The sequence below is a fragment of the Artibeus jamaicensis genome, unplaced genomic scaffold, assembly GCF_021234435.1.
Source record: "Artibeus jamaicensis isolate MK-2021 breed Jamaican fruit bat unplaced genomic scaffold, CSHL_Jam_final contig_252, whole genome shotgun sequence".
NCBI lineage: Eukaryota > Metazoa > Chordata > Mammalia > Chiroptera > Phyllostomidae > Artibeus > Artibeus jamaicensis.
In genome coordinates, this window is record NW_026521538.1 from 2,268,025 (window position 1) to 2,287,726 (window position 19,702).

The window sequence follows — 19,702 nt, forward strand, 5'->3', positions numbered from 1 at the left end:
TTATAATGCATATAACTGAAGGCAAAGTCCGAGGCCTAGAGAGAGGCATGAGGCCCAAGAGAGAGGCTCAGAGGTTCTAAAGGCTGCAGAAGGATACCCACCTAAAAAGGCCACTTGAGCTGCAGAAAGGATGGAACAGAGAGATAGAAAATGGGGAAAAAAGAAAGGGGGTGGGAGTGGGGTGGGGGTGGGGGAAAGTGTTTGGGAGGAAGAAGATAAATACCAGTTGAGAAATTCAGACAAAGATACATAGTAGGAGCTAGTTTGTATCCTAGGTAGGAATAGATGGGCTGGCCTTGAGGTGAGAGCATTTGTTTGAGGAAGTATGAGAAGGGAGAATTAAGAAGAGCAATGGGCTCTGGCCAGAATGCTGCACCCCCAGGGCCCTTCAGTTGGTGGCAGTAGTGATGGGGCTTCTCCAAGCCTCTGTCACCATTTTCCTGGAGACCCAACAGGGGTCTAAGGGAACTCCATCCAGCCAGGAGAAGGCTGGGGCTGGCGATCCTGATCTGGGGCCTCCCCAGAGCGCCCCCGCAGAAGGTAACCTCCTTTTGCTACTGGATTGTGGCTGGGACTGACTCACCCACACAGGCTGTGCCATCCTCGTTGGGCTCGTAACCCCGGCTGCACCTCTTGTTGGTCCGACACCTGTAGCTCCCATATGTGTTCATGCACACGGGTTTGTCCCGAGGGCACACGAATGGGAATTGGATGCACTCGTTGGTGTCTGGAAGGTAAGGGTGTCACTCACTTGGGGCGGGGCTTGGGTCCTTGCTCAGGCTCTGCTGCCCCCGCACTCTGTGACTTGGGACATGTCCCTTTTCTCTGGGCCTCAACTTCCTTACTTCAGTCCCCTTGGTGGGCTTCTACTGCGCTCGATTGACCTCTACGTGATAGAGGTGCTCAGGCTTTGTCCTGGGTCTTGTACCTACCACACTTTTTCTAGGCGGTCCCCTCATACGCGAATACTTCCAGACTTCCTGTTTCCAGCCACAACCTCTTCCTGGGGCTCCAGACTCGTAAATTTGTCTAACTTGCATCTTGAACTTAGCAGGTCCCAAATGGAACCTCAGATTCCCTCCAGTCCTCAAACCTCTTCCCATCTCCCCTAACTCATTCAATGCCACTGTGGTCCACTCAGCTGCTCAAGCAGAAGTCAGCACAACCCCCAATTCTTCCCTTTTCCTTACCTCTGTAGGCTATTTAACAACAGAGCCCTTCAGTTCTGCCCCTACAGCACCCCTCTTATCTGTCCACCTGCTTCTCATCCTTCTGCCCCCAGCCTATTCCCAACCAGCACCATCTCTTGCCTGGATTTCTGCAGCTGCCTCTTGACTGGCTTCCTGGCTTCCACTTCTCCCTCCAATGCAATCTGCAATTTGGCAGCCAGAGTGATCTTTTGAAAATGTAATCATGACATGCCACTCTCCTGCTTCCTGGCACAGGACCCTAAGAACCAGGTCCAGACACCTTGCTGGGGCTTCAAGACTCTCCTGGACTTGGCACCGGACTCCTCCATCCTCTCCAGGATACCATCCTCCTTCCTGTTCCTCTGACATACCAAGCCTTTTCCCGGCCTCATGGTCTTCATGCTTCCCTCTGCTAGCAAAGCTCTTCCCTCAGTTATTTGTCTGGATGCTTCTCATCTTTCAAGCCTCAGCTCACAGGTCCCCTCCTCTGAGACCCTTCCTGACCACTCTGTATAGAACCATCTCCAGAGAGAATCTTGCTTAAAAGGTTCTCAACGCCTGTAGTCCAGCTGTTGGGTCACGGGTTGTGGTCTGTGTCCCCCCACGGGGAGGAACGCCCTGTGGGGGGTGCTTGGCCTGCATTCCCAGTTCCCCAGAGGCACACGCGTGTCTGCTGCGTAGTGAAAAGGAAGAGGTGGCTGGAGTGGTGATCTTACAGGGTCCTTCCAGTGCACAAGGAAGACACTAGACTTTTTGTTTGGAGTGGCCAGAGTGGGGACATGAAAAGGGGCGGGGACTCATTTTCTCCTCAAACCACCATTAGAGCCTTTCTCCTCTATTCTCTCACCCGTGGTCATCTGCCCACCCAGTGCCCCCCCCCCCGCATGGGAACAGGTTCTCCGTGTCTGGTGCCCTCCTCATCACCCCTTGGGCCTCTTGAACCCTCCCTGGACTGCTTCTGGACCCCACCTTTGTGCTCTCACAGAGCACCCCCAACCCTGGTCCTTTAGCCCAGCCCTCCTCACACTCTGTGGGCACTGCTGTTTACTTGTGTGCCCCTCCCATTGGCTCTAAGCCCCTTGAGGATGAGTCTGTTCAGTTTACTCAGTAGCAAACCCATCTGCCTGGGGCTGACAGACACACGCTCAGTGGATTTAGGAAGAATACTTCCTGAGGGCCGGAAAGTAAGAGGCATCCTTGGCCTGACCCTTCATTGCTGGCCAATGGCACAGAAGACATCTGTGAGCCTTCTGGATGTGGAGACTCGAGGCTGGCCTTCTTCTCCCAGCCCTTGGGGGACTTTCAGGTCACTGGACCTTCCCAGAGCTGCTGTCCTGGCAGCCACCTGCCCCCACGGCCCCCGCCCCCATCCTGTATAAGGCTGTGATCCCCTTCGGTACTGAGATCATACTCCACATCCTGGTTTGCTCCAAGGCCCCTGGCAATGCTGGCCCCTGGCCGTCAGCCCCCTTGCCTGCTGCTCCACCGGCTGGCCAGGCTGAAGCCGCCACAGCCCCCAGGAGCTGGGCTGCCCTGTGAGCACTGTCCGGGTGGTTTGTGTCTCATGGCCGTTCGCATTCTCTCTGTATTCATGGCAGAGAAGCACCGCCAATTCCCCAAACTGGTGATTCAGCCAGCTGGTTGCTAACATCACTCCCACCTCAGTGAGTCACATGGCAGTTGTCTTGGCATCTGGAGCTCCAGGGACAAACAACACGCACCCATCCCCACCTTTCCACACCTTATCCGCAACTTGAGCCTTGCCAGGGCTCAGGCTGAGTGTTCCCAAGGAGATGCTGGCCTCTGCCCCACCCCCCAGTGCCTGCAGGCAACTCACCCATGCAATGGCCATTTTCCTGCTGGGAGAATCCTTGGCCGCACTGCAAGGTGGGCAGAAGCAGAGACACTAGTGAGTTGGGCAGATCCCGTCTCAGGCCCCCTCCGAGCCATGGCCACAGAGCTGCTGCCACCCTGACCCCAGAACGAGAAATACTTTTAGCTCCGGGCCTGGGGGCAGCCCCTCCCTGCCAGGATCTTTTCCATTGCACTGAGAACAGAACACTGGTGGGGAGTGGGGGTGGGGGGAGGTGGTGGTGAGGGGAGGCCAAGAGCAGATTCAGTCCGAACTCCTGCTCATTCCCCTCATGTAGCATCTGCGTGTCTGGGCTGGAAGAGCCGGCAGAGACTGGCCCTCCCATGGCCTTGCCTTGAATCTGAGGCTGGGCCTCCACTGGGGCAAAGTGTAATGGGGGGGGGAAGCTTTCTGAGGTGTCTGCTCACTCCCCACCCTCTTCTCTGAGACCCCTCCCCACTCATCTCATCGTGGTGGGCATCTGCAAACCAGACTCTCCCCCACCTCCCTGGGCAGGGCCCATGGGGCCAGCACACGCATCCCAGCAGGAAGAGGGAGGCAAAGGCATTGCAGCCAGAATTTGAACTAATTGAGGCTGAGACAAATTTGGAAACCTGTGGGGGGCTTTGCTATGTCTATATGAGGGTCTCAGGGACAGGAGACTGGTGGCCGGTCAGGGGATTTGAAACAACACTTTATACAAAATGGAAAATGTCAACTGTTGGTACTGAGCAGTGAGGGGGGCTGGAGGGGATTACTGTGGAAGGGTAATGACCTCCTCACCCCCAAGCCAGCGCACTAATGACAAAGGTCCTTGAGCTCCTGAGGCAGAGGCCACTGAGCTGCCACGGTTTCTGCTCATCCTTCTCTTTCACTGGGATTTTGTGAGCTTCCCTAGAAGTCTCCTTATAAGTCTCCTCTTCTGTGTGAACTTAAGTGAGTTCCTGTTATTTACGACCAACCTAGCCCCCTCAGAACTGGAACACAGAGCTCTTTCTCCAGGAGCCCTCAGAGGCCCTCTCCCACCCTCAGAAGCAATAGGAGGCTCGTCGGAGACGTGGGAAGAGCTGGGAGGGAGACAGGAGACCTGGGGTCCATTCTTAACTCTGCTCACAACTGGCTCTGCAGCCCTGGTGGTTTCTGCTCCTGGGCTCAGCTTTCCTTCTCTGTAGAATGGGCGCATAAATCCTGCCAATACCCTGGGAATTCTGTGAGCTGCAGAAGAGACATGTGCATGGTACTGTGCAAGCTACAAATGGTGGGGTCACCGTGAAGCCTGCCCTTTGTGAGACTTCCATCATTCTAGAGGCACAGTCTGCAAATGCCTGGGAATCCGGCTTCAGCCCATGGGTTTGTGGATGGGTTCTGAGGCCCAGATGCCCTTCTCACCTCCAGCGGGGCTGGGTCCTGAGGTCTGTCCTCATCCCGGGGGTAGGGGACCTCTAGCACCGAGTTCATCTCCCCGCTGGCCACGTTCCGGCTCGCCATCTTGCCGTCCGGCCACGTCACTTCCACGCTGCTGGCTTCATCTTTCCCTGTGAGACCAAAGGACAAAGCGTCAGCAGCAGAGAGTGGGAGGGGTGTTCTCAGAGAAAGTATCCCTCGTTCATTTATTCATTCACTTAATAAGAAATATTAATTGAGCACTCCGGGAGCAGTGACCGGGGCGGACGAGGCCCCGCTCCTCCAGAGCAGCTCAGCCCAGATCTGTGGTGGCGCACAGTCCTCTGTGCCGTGCGGCGCAGCGGCCAGTAGCCACCGGGGCTGGTGAACACTCCAGGTGGGACGGGTGTAACAAGGCACTGAACTGTAAATTCTATTTTGTTTTAATTAAGTTACATTTAGTGACAGATAGCCACACACGGCTAGTGGCTACCACACATCTAGTGGCTTCCACACCGGAGAATGCCACTCGAGAATTTACGCTCAGTGGGGGGCCCAACCTGCAGCCTGTGGACTGCATGCGGCCCAGGATGGCTCTCAATGTGACCCGTCACAAAACCGTACATTTACTTAAAACCTTTTTTTTTTTGCTCATCAGTTTTCATCAGTGTTTGTGTATTTAATGCGTGGCCCAAGACAACTCTTCTTCCAGTGGGGCCCAGAGACGCCAAAAGGTGGGCCCCCTGCACAGGCCAGTCTGCATGGGGCCGTTTGGGGTGGAGCAGGGGGAAGCGGGTTGACTGCATTGTACTGGGTTCAGATTTTGGCTGTGCCACTTACCTGGTAGTTGGAGAGAACATGGCGGGAGGGGGCTACCTGGGTGCCCTGGGGACAAATCCCAGCTCTGCCACTGACTTGCAGCTGACATATTTATGTTGATGTCAATATTTATAGCCTGCTAGGGGCCAAGCTCTTTTTTGTCACTGGAGTGTCCTTGTTTCCGGGGAGTGTCCACTCCAGCGGGAATAGACAGGTAACCTCAGATACGGAGGAGCTCGAAGAAAACAAAAATAGGGAACTGGAGCGGGGAGGGTTGGCTGGGGGGCCTTTCTGGTCAGGGTGGCTGGGGGTGGGCTCTTGGGGCGGCGGTGTTGAGCGGAGCTCTAGATAGATGCTGAGGGTAAAGACCCAGCAGGCACGGGGCACAGGAGAAAGGCCGCTCTGTGCAGCTGAGATGTTTGTAAAAGCTGGTGGAGACGCTGGGAGAATATTCCCAGTGAATCTGTTGAGCTCGTCCATGGAGCGACGCATTGCATCGCTGGCAGAAAACAAGCTGGAGAGATTTGTCAGATGTTTAGGCATTGTCAAAACCGACCCCAGCTCCCTGCTTCCGGCACCGGGCCTGTCACCGCGGCAAGGTCAGGCTAATGGTGATGGATGGGGGTGGAGAGCAGAGGGAGCTGAGCCTCACCTGCGCAGAGAGGCTGTTCTCCTAGTCGGCTACCTGGGGAAGAGGGCAGTGTTCAGCAGGGAGGGAGAGAGGGCGCCACCCCTTGTTATCACCCACCCAAGCTGCCCAGACGTGGGCGGGTGCTCAGGGGTCCACACACCCAGAACACTCCCCCAGGCGCCCTTTGTGGGCTGAGTGAATAATGTGTGACCCACGCGGATGTGCTACGTTCCCCTGGACGTGTACAGATACTGTCAGAAAACACGTGGAACCGAAAAGCTCTCTTGAATTTACAGTGGCTTCTGGCCGTTCTTGTCCGTCTATGGGCTTTATAGTGATAGGCACTGTGGGGGAGGGTAGTTTGTGAAACATCTTCACGTATGAACAGGGTTCCCATGTTTTATTATTTATTTATTTTTAAATATTTTATTTATTTATCTTTAGAGGGGAAGGGAAGGAGAGAGGGAGAGAAACATCAATGTATGGTTGCCTTTCCCCTGCTGGGAATTGGCCTGCAACCCAGGTATGTGCCCTGACTGGGAATCGAACTGCGATTGTCTGGTTCTCAGGCCCGCGCTCAATCCACTGAGCTACAACAGGCAGGGCAGGGTTCCCATGTTTTAGAAAAGGCGTGGACACCACGTCCAGACCGGGCAGAGAGCCCTGTGCGGACTCCCCAGCAGAGGTGGCTCTTGGGGAGGGGCTGAGACAGCTGCTTCTTCCTCCTGAGTCTCAGACTCCTTGGAACATTCCAGCCGGCCTGCCGCTGTGCCTGGAGTTAATGAGGGCAGTGGCCAGCAGCCACACCCTGGAAGAGTTGGAGGCAAGGGGCCCCTCCTCTGTGGGCAGGTGGGCAGTGGGACCAGGGAGAAGCCCCCTGGGGAGCAGAGACTCCCTCACATGGTGGTGCAGCTTCTCTTCCCCCCCAGGCTAGCCGCCTTGGTTCTGGGGTTCGCTTTATTCAGCCAGAAAACATTTCTCATAGCCCCGCTGTTCCCCTACTCCCTCATTCTCTAATAATTCTTTTCGGGGAATGGGGTAGGAAGGGGCTTGGGGTGGCAGCTGCAGACTTTTTTTTTCTGCTTTGAAGTAGTTTTAGAGGTTCAACAGACCTGGCATTTGTAGGGTGTGCAGCGTCCAAATTGAGTGGCATATGTAAAAAGTAAGCATTTTTCCATTAAAAAAGGAGACAAAGAGAAGCAACTGTTTCTCACCTAAGCCAACAGAACAGCTACATGAATACATTCTCCAGACTGACTGAAGTGCCACAAATAACTCAAAAGAGTTGCCGAATATTCATAGACAATCACAAATTTATATCCTGTACTCGCAGCACATAGCTCTGAGTCCTGCTGGCTCCCTCCCTCCAGGCCCGGGGAGGGGCCAGGGCTCTGAAGGAAGTGAGCTATGAGAGCACAGCTCAGTAGGACTTGCTCTGCTGCTGTTCATTATTTTGCTGACTTTGATTCTCTCCTGGGGCCTCAGTTTTTCCATCTGTAAGATGGGGGTGTGGCCCAGAGCTCTAGCACTTCTGGGAAGAACAGTCTTTCTTCCCTGGAATGTGAGCCCTGCTTGCTGTCACCCCCAGCATCTCTCAGACGTGGAGGCACCCTGCAGTGGCCCAAGGGCTCTCACTGTACGCAATAATACAAGAAAGTATGTGCCCCAAACTACTCCAGGTGACTCTCCGTGGTGGCATACTGGACCCTCATGGCCGCGCCACAAGGAAGGTACTAGTTGCATCATTCCCATTTGAGAGCCGAGGGGGCTGAGACTTGCTACCTGCTACACCCTGTTCTACAATTCTACCGGCCAGCCCACCCCGACCCACCACGGCCAAGTGTCCTGCAGGGGTCTGGGATTCGGCAGAAGGAGAGATGCCCTGGCCCCGTCCTGGAGGAGCTGAGTCCTGTGTGGGCACGAATGCAGTGGTGACGTGGGAATAAGCTGGGAAAGCGCAGCCATATAGCGTCGGTGCCGCCTGGCGAGAGAGGCAGTTAGAGGTCATTTAGGTCGGGTGTCGCAGAGTGTAAGGGTCTGGAGGCGGAGACAGGAGGGAAGGAGCATGCCGGGTGGAGGGCACAGTGCGGGCACAGGCACGAGGCGTGACAGGGCCCGCGTGTTTGCCGAGCAGGGAGAGGTTCAGTGTGGGGAAGCAGAGTGCGAGAATGTGTATTAGGTGGGGCGGGTGGGAGAGGAGGCTGGGAGGGACCCGGACCGTCCGATTACTCTGTGAGGTGGGTGCCTCAGCCCCCCTGCAGGTGCAGACGTGGAGGCTTGGCGAGGTGAAGGGACTCACAGGCGCCTGAGCCAGGACCGGAACCAGGCTCCAGTCCCCAGGCCTGGCTGTTCCCTCTGCCCCAGACACTCGGGTCTTCAATCAGCTGCACAGCCAGGGGCCCTGGGCCCCCAGGCACTGCACAGGGCGGCCTGTCCGCCAGGCCTGTGGGTCTGCCAGCAGAGGTGGCTCCGTCAACCAGACACAGACCTCTGGAAGTTTTTAAAGAACAGAGGCCAAGCAGGCACAGAGAGTTGTGCTTTTCAGAGGAATTACAAGCAAAACAGATGGTGGGAATACAGTTGGTGGAATATTTTTGCACTTTAATAAAGCAATTTTCATGTGGGCCACTGAATTTTCCTTCCCTAAATGAGCACCAGCCGGCATGGAGGCAGCTCTGAGTCACTTGCAAACAACTAGCTGAAAGGAAGGTGGTGTGTGTGGGTGGGGGGCGCCCTCAATGCCTGGGGTGGGCTGGCCGAGTGGGGGAGCCCCTAATGGGGCAAGTAGATTACTGGCACTTGTTTTCATTTTCTGGCTTTTGTCCCGCTGCCTCAGCCCTCTGCTAGCCAGGGTGGGGAAGTGTAGGAATGGGCGTGGGAGAGCTTGGGTGTGAGTTCAGGGCAGTCAGGGGGCAGAGGGGGCGCTCAGTGAGGGCTGAGTGTGGAAAGGCTTATTTATGAGCCCAGAGGACCACCTGGCCCAGGAGGAGCGGGGGTGAAGGGGGGAGGAGAGACAGGCCAGGGGCTCCCCTGAGCAGGGGCAGCTAGGGTGGGGGCTGATGGCTCCAGAAGGGACAGCTCTGCAAGATGAAGCTGAGAGCGCTCTGCACAACACCGTTGGTCCTCTGGGGACCCCCCCCCCGAGAATGAGATATCCCTGAAGTTTTACGGTGTGATTCCACACAGCCCAGACCCTCCAGATTCAGGAGAACACTTTGAGGGGCTGAGGTGCTGAGCCCTCCACCTGTTGGTGCAGAGATGGTGGGCCAAAGCATGTGACGGAGTGGTGGGGGAAGGAAGCGCCCAGGAGGCTGTCTGCTGAGAGGCTCCTGTGCGCACACACAGACAAGTCCACACTCTCGGCACTCCCAGCACTCCCGGCTGCAAAGTCCTGGCTGCAAAGTCAGGAGGACACGGGTGATTCATGGAGGGAGGGAGGAAGCAGGGTCTAGTCACGGGCGAGCAGAGCATCCTGAGCGCTGGCAGGGGAGCTTCCTGCAGCCCTCTTCCTGAAGGGACCCCTGTCTTCCAGCACGACTTTGGGGCCTGCATCTGGTCTCAGTAAGTCAGACCTTTAAGACAGGAGTGTCCTGCACTCATGTCTTGGACACGCCCCTTCTCACCCCAAACACCACAAGACCAACTGCTCAGGACTGGAAACCGTGGAACTGCCCTTCAGTAGGGAACCTGCTCGCTAAGTTATGAATGCTGCCACAGAATGAAATACTGTGCAGCAAAAAATTAAAATAGAGCTGCCATATGATCCAGAAATTCCGCTTGTGGGTATGTAGGCAAAGAAGACAATACTAATTCGAAAGAATACAGGGCCCGGTGGAAGACATGCCTGTGAGTGTGGTTAGTAAGGTAATACTGTGGGCGTAATGATTTATAGTTTTTATTTGAACATTTCATCCAAAATGTCATAGGGTGTGCTTGAGTGTGATAGTGTTATGTTACTGAATTACAGACTTATGATTTGTAATAAAAGGGGCATTATTTGTGCCAGACCCTGTCTATGCACACCCTGCCCCTAAGTTCACTGTGCATTATTTCCAATGGCCAAGAGATGGAAGCAAACTAGATGTCCATCGACAGATGAACAGATAAAGACGAGGTAGTATATAAATAATGGAGCATTATTCAACAACAAAACCCAAAATCTTGCCATTTGCGACAACATGGATGGACCTAGCGGGTATTACAGTAAGCGCACTAAGTCTGACGAAGACAACGAATACCTGGACCCCTGCTGGTGGCCCTGGGCTCCCGCTAAGCCCTGCCCTTGCCCGGACAAGTCTGGCCTGGGCTTTCCCAGCTCTCCACACCTCTCTCTGTTCCACCTGCCCTCTCAGCCTGGCTCTGGGGGCCCCCAACAGTTTGGCCCTGGCCTCCCCTCCAGGCTCCGCTCCCATCAGACCATTCCCGTTCTGTGGACACACTGGGCACCCTTTCTCTGGGCCTTTGTTTAAGCCATCACAGCTCCTGGAATGCCCTCCGTAGCCCCCCATCCATGCCTTCCAAACTCCTACCATCCTTTTAGAGATAGTTCTAGGCCCACTTTCTTGGGAAAGCTTCCCAGAGCAAAACTAATGTGCCCTTCCCTGGTCCTCTTGCAGCCGCTGGGCCAGGGTGACGGCACATCCAATTCTGCTTGCACCAGAGTGCCTGTGTCTACCCGCCTCCTTCGCTGGGCTGTGAGGCTGGAGGGCAGGGAGCATTTCCTCTTTGTCTAATCTTTTTTCACATTTCTCTGTGTCTCTTGGTCTCCCCCAGGCCCTGTCTCAGTCTAGCTCCACCCTGTTCTCCCTCCTCAATCCTTCCTTTCATCCATCCTTTCCCACCACCTCCTTCTCTTCCTGCCCCATTAATCAGGAGGGCCTGTGCTATGCTGGGTCCATGAAGGAGATCCTCCTGAATGTTGGAGTCTTAGAGCTGCAGGGATGGAGCCTGCCTGACCCTCGCTGTGTCCCAGGCTACTGGCCCTGTGGCCTGCTGAGCTGCTTCGGGAGTTTCACTGCCTTCCTTTCCACAGGGCCAGTCTCCAAGAGCAGCCTTCTTTCAGTGCCTCTCTGGGACTGGACCCCAGAAATAGAGAGGAGTGTGCAGGGGTACCCATGGAGCAGTTTGGCCAGAGTTCAGACTCAGAACAAAACCCATGGCTTGCAAAATGCAAGGACTGGCAGTGAAGAAGGGCTCCCAGCGAGACGCATCATCTGTCATCCTGAGCATGGGAAGCAGACAGTCACAAAAAGTCATAGAGGCTCTTGGGCTCCATGGTCCCACCAGGTGACCTGGCTGAGGCTGTCCAGTTGCAGAACAGGTCTGCTCCCTTGGAAGGGCAAATCCTGGCCAGGGAAGAAACCCAGCGACACCCATAATAATATGTTTCAAAATAGCAGAGGTTAATCCACGGGATGTGGGGAAGGAGAACCAGCCCCAGTCCTGGCCTCTCCACTGATTTTCTATGCGCGTCTCAATGCTCTTATCTGTACAGTGGGGTGAGGGTTGATGTTCTGATCCCTGATGAGGGCCTAATCCCTGAATGAACGAACATCCCACCTCTGATATCATGGCAGGTGTCTTGGTGCTTGGATGATCCCACTTGGGTCACCTGGTAACTGAGTAGATGTGGTTGTCCAGGCAGGAGGCCAAGCAGGGTGACCTAGGCTGGCTCCACACAGAGCAGCTATAGAAGGTCAAGCAGTCAAGTCACAGTGGCCAAGATCTCAGGCCGCTGTGTCTCAAAAGCTGGGGACCAAATCCAGCCCTCCCTATTTTCTCAAGGTGTGCTTGTGCCAGGTTGCTTAACCTCAGCCTCAACTTCCTGAGCTGAGAAATGGGGTTAATGACTGACTCATCATGTTATGGTGAGAAATGAATGAGGTATTTCATGTAAAGCCCTTAGCCCAGCACCCCGCACATACTGAGTGCTCAATTCATGTTGGCTACTGCTGTTTTGCAAGACAGGACTACTATTTAGAAGTCATCTATCTCATATTTCCAGGGCCAGCGCAGCACATGGTTGCCTTAAAGGTAATAAAAGCTCTGATCCCAGGCCGACCCATCCAGGCTGAAATAGCCCATGAACGTGCTCCTATAATCTGGCCCTGGGTGCCCTAAATCTTTATGTTTCTTTTTCAGGTTGCATAAAAATTACGTGTTTCCTATAAAAATTGTAAAGCACATAAGAAACCATATGGAAGAAAATAAAAACCCTATTCTCAGGCAGATCTGGATTTGAATCCTGTCTCTGCCATTCACTTACTCCATGGTCTCCGTTGAGCAGGGTTCCTAGTTGTTTGATCCTCAGCTTCCCCATTTGCAGATGGGGGGATATAACGCCCACCTCCCGGGGTGGTCCTGAGGGTGATGTGAGTACTGAGAGGAAAGTCCTACTGTGCCTACAACAAGCAAGAGTGACCACATCAGTCCGGCCCCTCAGAAAATGCCTATGGACACGTTTTGCATTTTCTTTCAGTTTTTCCTATATGCATAGGCTATTTGCATAATATTAACATACTCGTATACATAGATGTTTATTAATTTGAGAGTACACTGCCTGTTTTTTATGTGACTTGTGTATCGCCTCCGGAGGTGAGGGAGGATGTCTGATTTTGAACCTACATGTATTCAATTCAAATGCTTTCTTTTTTAAAAATTTATTTTGAAAAGATTTTATTTACTTGCTTTTAGAGAGAGTGGAAGGGAGGGAGAAATAGAAGGAGAGAAACATCCACGTGTGAGAGATACACCAATTGGTTGCCTCTCACATGCCCCCACCTGGGGACCTGGCCTGCAACTCAGGCATGTGCCCTGACTAGGAATCAAACCTGTGACCTTTCAGTTCTCAGGCCGGCACTCAGTCCACTGAGCCACATCAGCCAGGGCTCAAAAGCTTTCTTAACCATTGTGCTTTGCTAAAGACACTTTTGGGTCACCATCTCCCCTCAGTGTTTCTCAATGTTTTTTCCATTATTGCACCTCTTCCCCAAGAAGCATTTTTAGATTTTTATTTTCCTAATTTCATCCTTCAATATATATATATATATATTTTTAATTTTATTTATTTATTTTTAGACAGAGGGGAAGGGAGGGAAAAAGAGAGGGAGAGAAACATCACTGTGTGGTTGCCTCTTGCATGCCCCACACTGGAGACCTGGCGTGCAACCCAGGCATGTGCCCTGACTGGGAATTGAACCAGTGACCCTTTGGTTCACAGGCTGGTACTCAATTCACTGAGCCACACCAGCTAGGGCAATACACTTCTTTAAAAACGGTTCATTTTGAAATAATCGTAGATTCACAGGAAGTTGTAAAGACATTACCGAGAGATCCTGTGTACCTTTCATCAGGTTTCCCCCAGTGGTACTTGTTCCGGGACCACAGCACAAGGTCAAAAGCAGAAAAAGGATGTGGGCACAAGCCGTGTGGGAGGCTCTGTGTCCTGTCACCACGCGTGCAGACTCGGGCAGCCGCAGCCACAGGCAGACACAGGGCCGCTGCGTCTCCACCAGGGCCCCCCTTGGGCTGCCCCCTCTCCTTTTCACCCTTTCGACCCCAGCAGCCCCTGATGTGTGTCCCTCCCTACAGTTCTGTCATTTCGAGAATGCCGTATAAATGGAACCCACAGTATGTGATGTTTTGAGATTGGCCTTTCCCCCCACACACTGTGTTGCCCTTGAGAGCGATCCAGACCCGTGTTCAACACTTCGTTCCTCCTTACTGCTGAGTAACAGTCCGTGGTGTGGACAGACCCCAGTCTGTCGGGCCGTTAACCCACTGAAGGGCATCTTGGTTGTTTCTGGTTCGGGTTATCACAGAGAAAGCCACCATGAACCACCTTGTATAGATTTTTTTGCGGACGTAAGTTTTCATTCAACTGGGCTGAATGCCCAGGAGGGCAATTGCTGGGTCTGAGAGTAGTTGTATGTTTAGGTTTTTTAAAGAACTGCCAAAGTATTTTCTAGAGTAGCTGTACCATTTTACATTCCCATGAGCAATGTCGGAGAGATTTAGTTTCCTTACATCCTTGCCAGAGTTTGCTGTGGTCACCAGGGGTTTGGTGAGACACTTTAATCACAGAGCCACCTCTCAAGAGGCCAGGGTGGTAGCTGGGGTGGATGAGATCGGTGCAGGCCACTGTGTGAAGAATGAGGCCACAGCCTGGACAGGTGGAGAATTAAATACTTTGACCCCGAGGTGAATAATTTGACAGAGGCACAAAGGTTGGGACCCCTGTAAGAGGCAGGGCACGCAAAAACCTCTTCCTGAGCTCAGGTTCATCTCAGAGCAGGGGCGCCCCCAACCTGTTGCAATAACATGGTACCTGGAAGATGCTTGAGCTGTGAGTCCTGCATCCCTCAGCACGATGCCAGATGCAGTTTCAGGACCCACCTTCCATCAACAGCTCACTGCCCACCTCTCCCCTGGCCCCGACTCACCCAAGCCAAAGTGCGCCACAGGCTCCATCTCGCACAGGTAGCCCGAGCCCCCGTCGATGATCCTCAGGTGGGCCCCGCTCTTCTTAGTGTAGAGCACCACCTTTGCCCCCCTGGCGAAGGCCCCAAACCGGGTCCGCGGCACCACTCGGAGCCAGTTGTTGCCGAAGCCCTATAGGGGGGGAGAAGGCAGGCCAGGCATTAGTGGGGTGGGTGGAGGAGTGGGGACCTAGGGCAGGAGACGGAGAGAAGGAGAAAAAGGGAGAGAAGAAAAGGGGGCAGAGGAAAGGGAGAGGAGGAGCACTGGAAAAGAGGAGGGCAGCCAACAGGCTCAGGAAGAACAGTTTCTGAAGAAGGCAAAGGGGCCGAGGGTTTCTCCTGGGAGGCCCCCTGGGAGGTTTACTGTGATGCTGGGGACTTTTTCTTTTGCTTCCTCCAGGCCCCGGGTGTCCATTTGTCAGGCAGAATCCGGGCTCCTCCGCCCTCACCCACCCCAGGCCCGGAGGACGCGCCAGGCTGGGCTCCGTGGATCCCGAGCTCCCTGCACACCTGATTCCCCCGGAAGACGGACAGCGGCTGAGCCATGGATTCTCCGTGGGACAAGATGAGGTCCAGCATCCCGTCTCCATCGAAGTCTGTCACCACACCCCCTGCAAAAATGCACACCGTGTTCTGGCTGCTGGCCAGGAGACCTGAGGGGCGTGGGGCCTCTCGCCTGGCACCACAGTCCACAGCCCAGAGTGGGGGAGGTGCTGGGGAGGGAGACCGAGGCTGGGCCCCGGCTCCTCCCCTTTCTAACAGCCATCCCACGATAGAAGTTCACGGAAAAGGGGTTTCCTTTCCTCCCCGGGACGTCTGCATGGTGGGCGCTAATTCTTCAGGCCATCAGGACTTCGTTCTGGTCTTTATATTATACACGCCTTTTATATGTGCACAGTTTTTGTCAACCTACCAAGTGTCCACACACACAGTTTCCTTTTGGTCCTCACTACACACCAGAGAGGTGAGGAGGACAGGTGTAATTGTCCCTGTTTAACGGGCGTGGAGAACGAGACCCAGAGGAAGTAACTTTTCCAAGACTACCAGTGAGGCAATGGCAGGACTAGGTCTTGGGACTCCTAATCCAGCGCTCTTTCTTTGACACCAGGCTGAGTGCCAAGAGGGGAGGGGTTAGACTTCAGGACACCCAACCTCTCTTTCCCATTTCCACCGATCAAGGCATTGCCAGAGAAGCTACTGCCCACAGATCCTTGGCCCCAGCCCCATCCCCTGGGACTAGGAGACTGGACCACCCATCCCCTCCTCTGTTTCTTGTGCGGCACTCTCAAGAACTCCCACTTGCTTCTCCACTCTCCTGCCCACGGGACTTACCCCTGGGTGGGAGGGACTGGCAGCACCCTGTGGCCCTGTGGTGGGACAGGCTGCCCCATCCTTCCTGCCTCCCCCCCCCCCCCCGGGGTATGGGCGATGCTGAGGTGGGAGAGGGCAGGCGAGCCCTTAGGCGCCTCACCTGTGCCCCGGCCCTCAGGCTCCAAGGCATCTCCAGGGTTGAGCTCCTCAATGAGGGGGTCGCCATGTTCCCTGCGGATGACGCTGTTGGAGGACAGACAGGCTGTTCATGGACGAGTAACCAGCTGGGGAGGCCCCAGGGTGCCCCTGGACCTGGAGACCCACTGGCTTACTCCACGCTCTGTGCCTTGAGCATCCTGGGTCCCACTGCGCGTGGGCTGCAACCTGCCTGCCTGAGAGCCAGTCTGTTCACAGACCCTGTCTACACCCTGCCTGTTCTCTTCTTGGGTTTTAATTTACATTGGTAAATATTGATTTTTCCTTTTCTAATGGATGAAGTATAGACAGTCTGGGGAAGGCCAGCTGATGGATGGAGAAGGGACAAGGACACAGCTACCTTCAAGTGACCTTTCCTTTCCTTCAAGTGGCCCTGGGTTTCCAAGTTCTGGGTGGTACCCATGGTACAAACCCCACTCAAATGCCACCTCCCCCAAGTTCTCCCTGGGTGTCCTGCTAGAGGCAATGCCTTGCTGCTCTGCCTTTATCACTCATCTAGCCTTTATCACTTTCTGCCTGTGTAAAAGCTCTGTATAAATGCCTCTTATCTTCCCAGTTAGGCTGTTGAGCTCTTTGCAGGCTGGGGCCATGTATTATTCATCTTTGCATCTCCACAGCATCTAACATAGTGCCTGGCTTTTGGAGAGCTCCAAGCACATGCCTGTGGGATGCGTGGATGAATTCCAAAGGCAAAGGGAGAGAAGGGGTCCCTTTGGGTTGCAGGAGTTCTGTCTATTTTGAACTTTGAATCACAGTGATATTTGCTCCAGCAAAGTCCACTGTAAAAGTCCTGCTTTTTCTCTACACTGACCTACTGCTTTTGATGGCCATGAACTTTCCCTCTCTAATTTTTCTCTCTTGTTAGATTGACCCAGCCTTGGGGACTCTGCCCTCAATCTATGGAGCAACGAAGGGAGCAGACAGAGGGCCAGGGGGCATCTGTATCCCACCCCCCCCCCGCACACATCGCAGGTGGCTGTTGTCCGTCCAAATCATAGAGTCACCAGAGGGCTGTGATGTGGCTGGTGCTTTCAGGAGGGGACTGGGGTCCACTGAACTGGAGCCTATGGGGCTGGATGGCAGAGAGTGTCAGCGGAACTCCAGGGGGTCTACAGGGTTGAGCAGATGCCCTGAGAGATGTCCTCTGTCTGCATGGGGCACCTGTGCTGAACATACCCACGTGTGCAGTCTGGGTAGTGGACAGTGTGCCTGGCTGCACTCGGCTGTGTGCATACCTGCTGGAGGTGTGTATGCCTCAGCCTGCCAATACCCTGTCCCTTCGACCACTCGGGTCCTGCAGACTCTGTCACAGATGGGCAGAGACACCTTTTGGTTCAGGTGAAAGGGCAGTTAAGGGCTCGTAAGGATAAATCCCAGTGGCTCTACCGCGTGTATGTATTTGCTGAGCAAGTTCTTCCGCAGCAACTCGTGTACCGGAGCCTGTGGCTACCGTGTGCGTCAGGAAGAAAGACGCTCGGGATCCTGACAACAGGGAGTCTCACGCGGAGTGCTGAGGGCCGGCAGGGAGAGTGGGGCCGAGGGGCGGGCAGAGCTGGGTGAGCTCCTCCAGACAAGGAAGGAGCAGCGAGGCAGAGGGCGTGGGCACCACGAAGGTCCAGGCCTGGCACAGCCCAGAACTGAAAGAAGCTGGGAAAGTGGGGAGCGTGGCGGCCAGGGACGGAAGCGGTAGCTGTGGGATGTGTCAAAGAGAAGGCTTGCAAGAGGTTTCAAGTGGAAGAGGGATGTGGCCAGGTTTTCTCTGTGGGACTAGACACAGGGAGGCGGCGGGAGGTGGGCACAGGAATCCACTAGGGAGAGAGTGGGGGTGGCGCAGGGCAGAGAGATGAGAACGGATCGGAGGCGTTTAGATGGATGCCTTGCGTGACCATGCGTGTCCCAGCTGACGCCTGTTATACTGCCCTTACACTCTCATGAAGCTTCCAGTTTGGGCAAAGCATTCTCTGGTCCCCCTGGGCGTTGCCGTGGGACTTGCGGACTCAAGCACAGTGCCTCCTACTAGGAGCCCACCATGTTCCATTCAGGGACTGGGACAGGTGGGTGCTGAACTTGCAGAGTTGCTGGCTGTGTGGGGGCCTCAGCTGCATGCTCGAGACCCAGCCATCTGCCACAGGGACTTGGGGTGCAGTCACGCACCTGGGAAGGGGCTTCCACTGCGGCTGCATAGAAGCAAACACACTAACTCAGGGGGCACCTGCACGGTGACACTCAGGACAGTCCTGTGCCAGACAGCCCTTGGGGTGGCCCAGAGGGAGATGGGAGGTTTGACACAGGCCAGGCAGGCGGGCAGGCAGGCGGACAGGGGAGGTGCCTGGGTTCTTGGGCCGCAGAGATGAGAGCACTAGACTCCTTGGTGATTAGGAACCCTGGCAAGTGACACTTTATTAGCCGGAGAAGGAAGGCAGTGTCTCTAGTAACGAGCAATTGATCTTCCGCAATTAATCTGGAAGTTGTGAATAAGCTTTTTGCAAGGCACCTAATTAGTAAATCTGGTGCCTTCGGGGGGTGATTACATCCAGTCAGGATTGATGCTTTGTTAATAATAATATTTTAAACATGCTTAGTGCCAGCTCTCCCCTTTTATTAATCGTTGGGACCCTCCTGGAGGAGGGGGTGGGGACCTGGGGGAGCCAGGCAGGTGATCTGGCCTGTTTCCAAGTCCGAGCCCCGTGGCTGATCCTTTTCTCCCCACCTGGCCCCAAGCGCCCTGAGCACGTTTCACACCAGAGGCAGGGCCATCACAGGCCACGCGGGTTCTGAGGGCTGTTCCCCAGCAGTAGTTCTTAGACCTCACGCCTGCTGCCTGATGCACTTGTTTAAAATGGCTTCCTGGGCCCCGCCCCCCGAAATTCTGATTCAGGAGAGCAAGGTGGGCCCTGGGACTCTGCTTTAAGGAGGCGGTCTGGGTGATTCTGATGCCAGTGGTCTCCGGACCCCTCTTAGAAAGGCGCTGCCTCCGAACCCCGTCCTCCCTCCCTGGACCCAAGCCCAGGCACTTGCGGACTTCTTCTACTTTGTTACTCCCGTGTACTTGTCTACCATTAATAAGGTCATCCAGAATTTCCCAAAGGTGCAGAGTACCTTTGGGAATTTTTATCTCAAAGATAAAAATCTTTGAGAAAAAAAAATGTCCTTCGGTCAAATTTATTTGGAATGTTCCAAGCACCTTTTGGGAGGTAAAAATACTTATGGTCACTTAAAGGCTCTGAGAAGCCCTGCAGTCCATGAGCCCGCCTGTGTTCGCTGGGCCCCACTGCACCTGGGCAGACTGGACTCTGTAACGGCTGCTTGTAGTAGTGGGGTTTCTATCCTGTGGGGCTTGGCTTCTGGGGACACTTTGGGCCACACCCCCTCTGCCCACTACCCACCCCCAACACCAGGAGGCCTGCTTCCTACCCAGAATTCACCCCCATGCCCACAGCCTCTCGCTCAATCTGTTCTTCTATCCTCTCTGCTCCTTCATCAGGGTGCCTTCTTCCCCCTCAGCCCTGGGAACTGCCCCCTGATTCTACACCTTCCTCCCTGACCCCAGCTGTCAGGGGTGACGGGGCATGAGCCAAGCTGGAGCGTCTACCGGAAGAGGCGGTTGGCTGAGGAGCTTCGGTGGGCGAAGTTGTTAAAGAAGATCTCCAGCTCCTGGTCATTGTCGAAGTCGGCGGCGATGACGGTGCGGACAGGGGAGGGCATGGAGAACTTGGGTGAGGCGATGTCCTGGGAGGAGAGAGGGCTGCGGGTCAGCAGGCTGGCCCGCGGGGGAGTGGGAGTGGGCGGGACGCCGGTCCCCACCGTGTGCGTGTGCAGGCAA

The 19,702-nt window shown here is 54.7% G+C and overlaps 1 protein-coding gene across 1 annotated transcript in view; it reads right to left on the reverse strand.

Moving 5' to 3' along the window:
• CRTAC1 (cartilage acidic protein 1) overlaps window positions 1-19,702 on the reverse strand; it is a 138,273-nt gene continuing 118,571 nt past the window's right edge. Inside the window, exons 8-15 of the mRNA XM_037138968.2 lie at window positions 19,472-19,608; window positions 15,824-15,906; window positions 14,863-14,963; window positions 14,317-14,485; window positions 4,432-4,577; window positions 3,028-3,070; window positions 584-727; window positions 1-119 (exon numbers count right to left, since the gene is read on the reverse strand). Coding sequence (XP_036994863.2) covers window positions 1-119; window positions 584-727; window positions 3,028-3,070; window positions 4,432-4,577; window positions 14,317-14,485; window positions 14,863-14,963; window positions 15,824-15,906; window positions 19,472-19,608 — 942 coding nt within the window. The remainder of the gene's footprint in view (window positions 120-583; window positions 728-3,027; window positions 3,071-4,431; window positions 4,578-14,316; window positions 14,486-14,862; window positions 14,964-15,823; window positions 15,907-19,471; window positions 19,609-19,702) is intronic.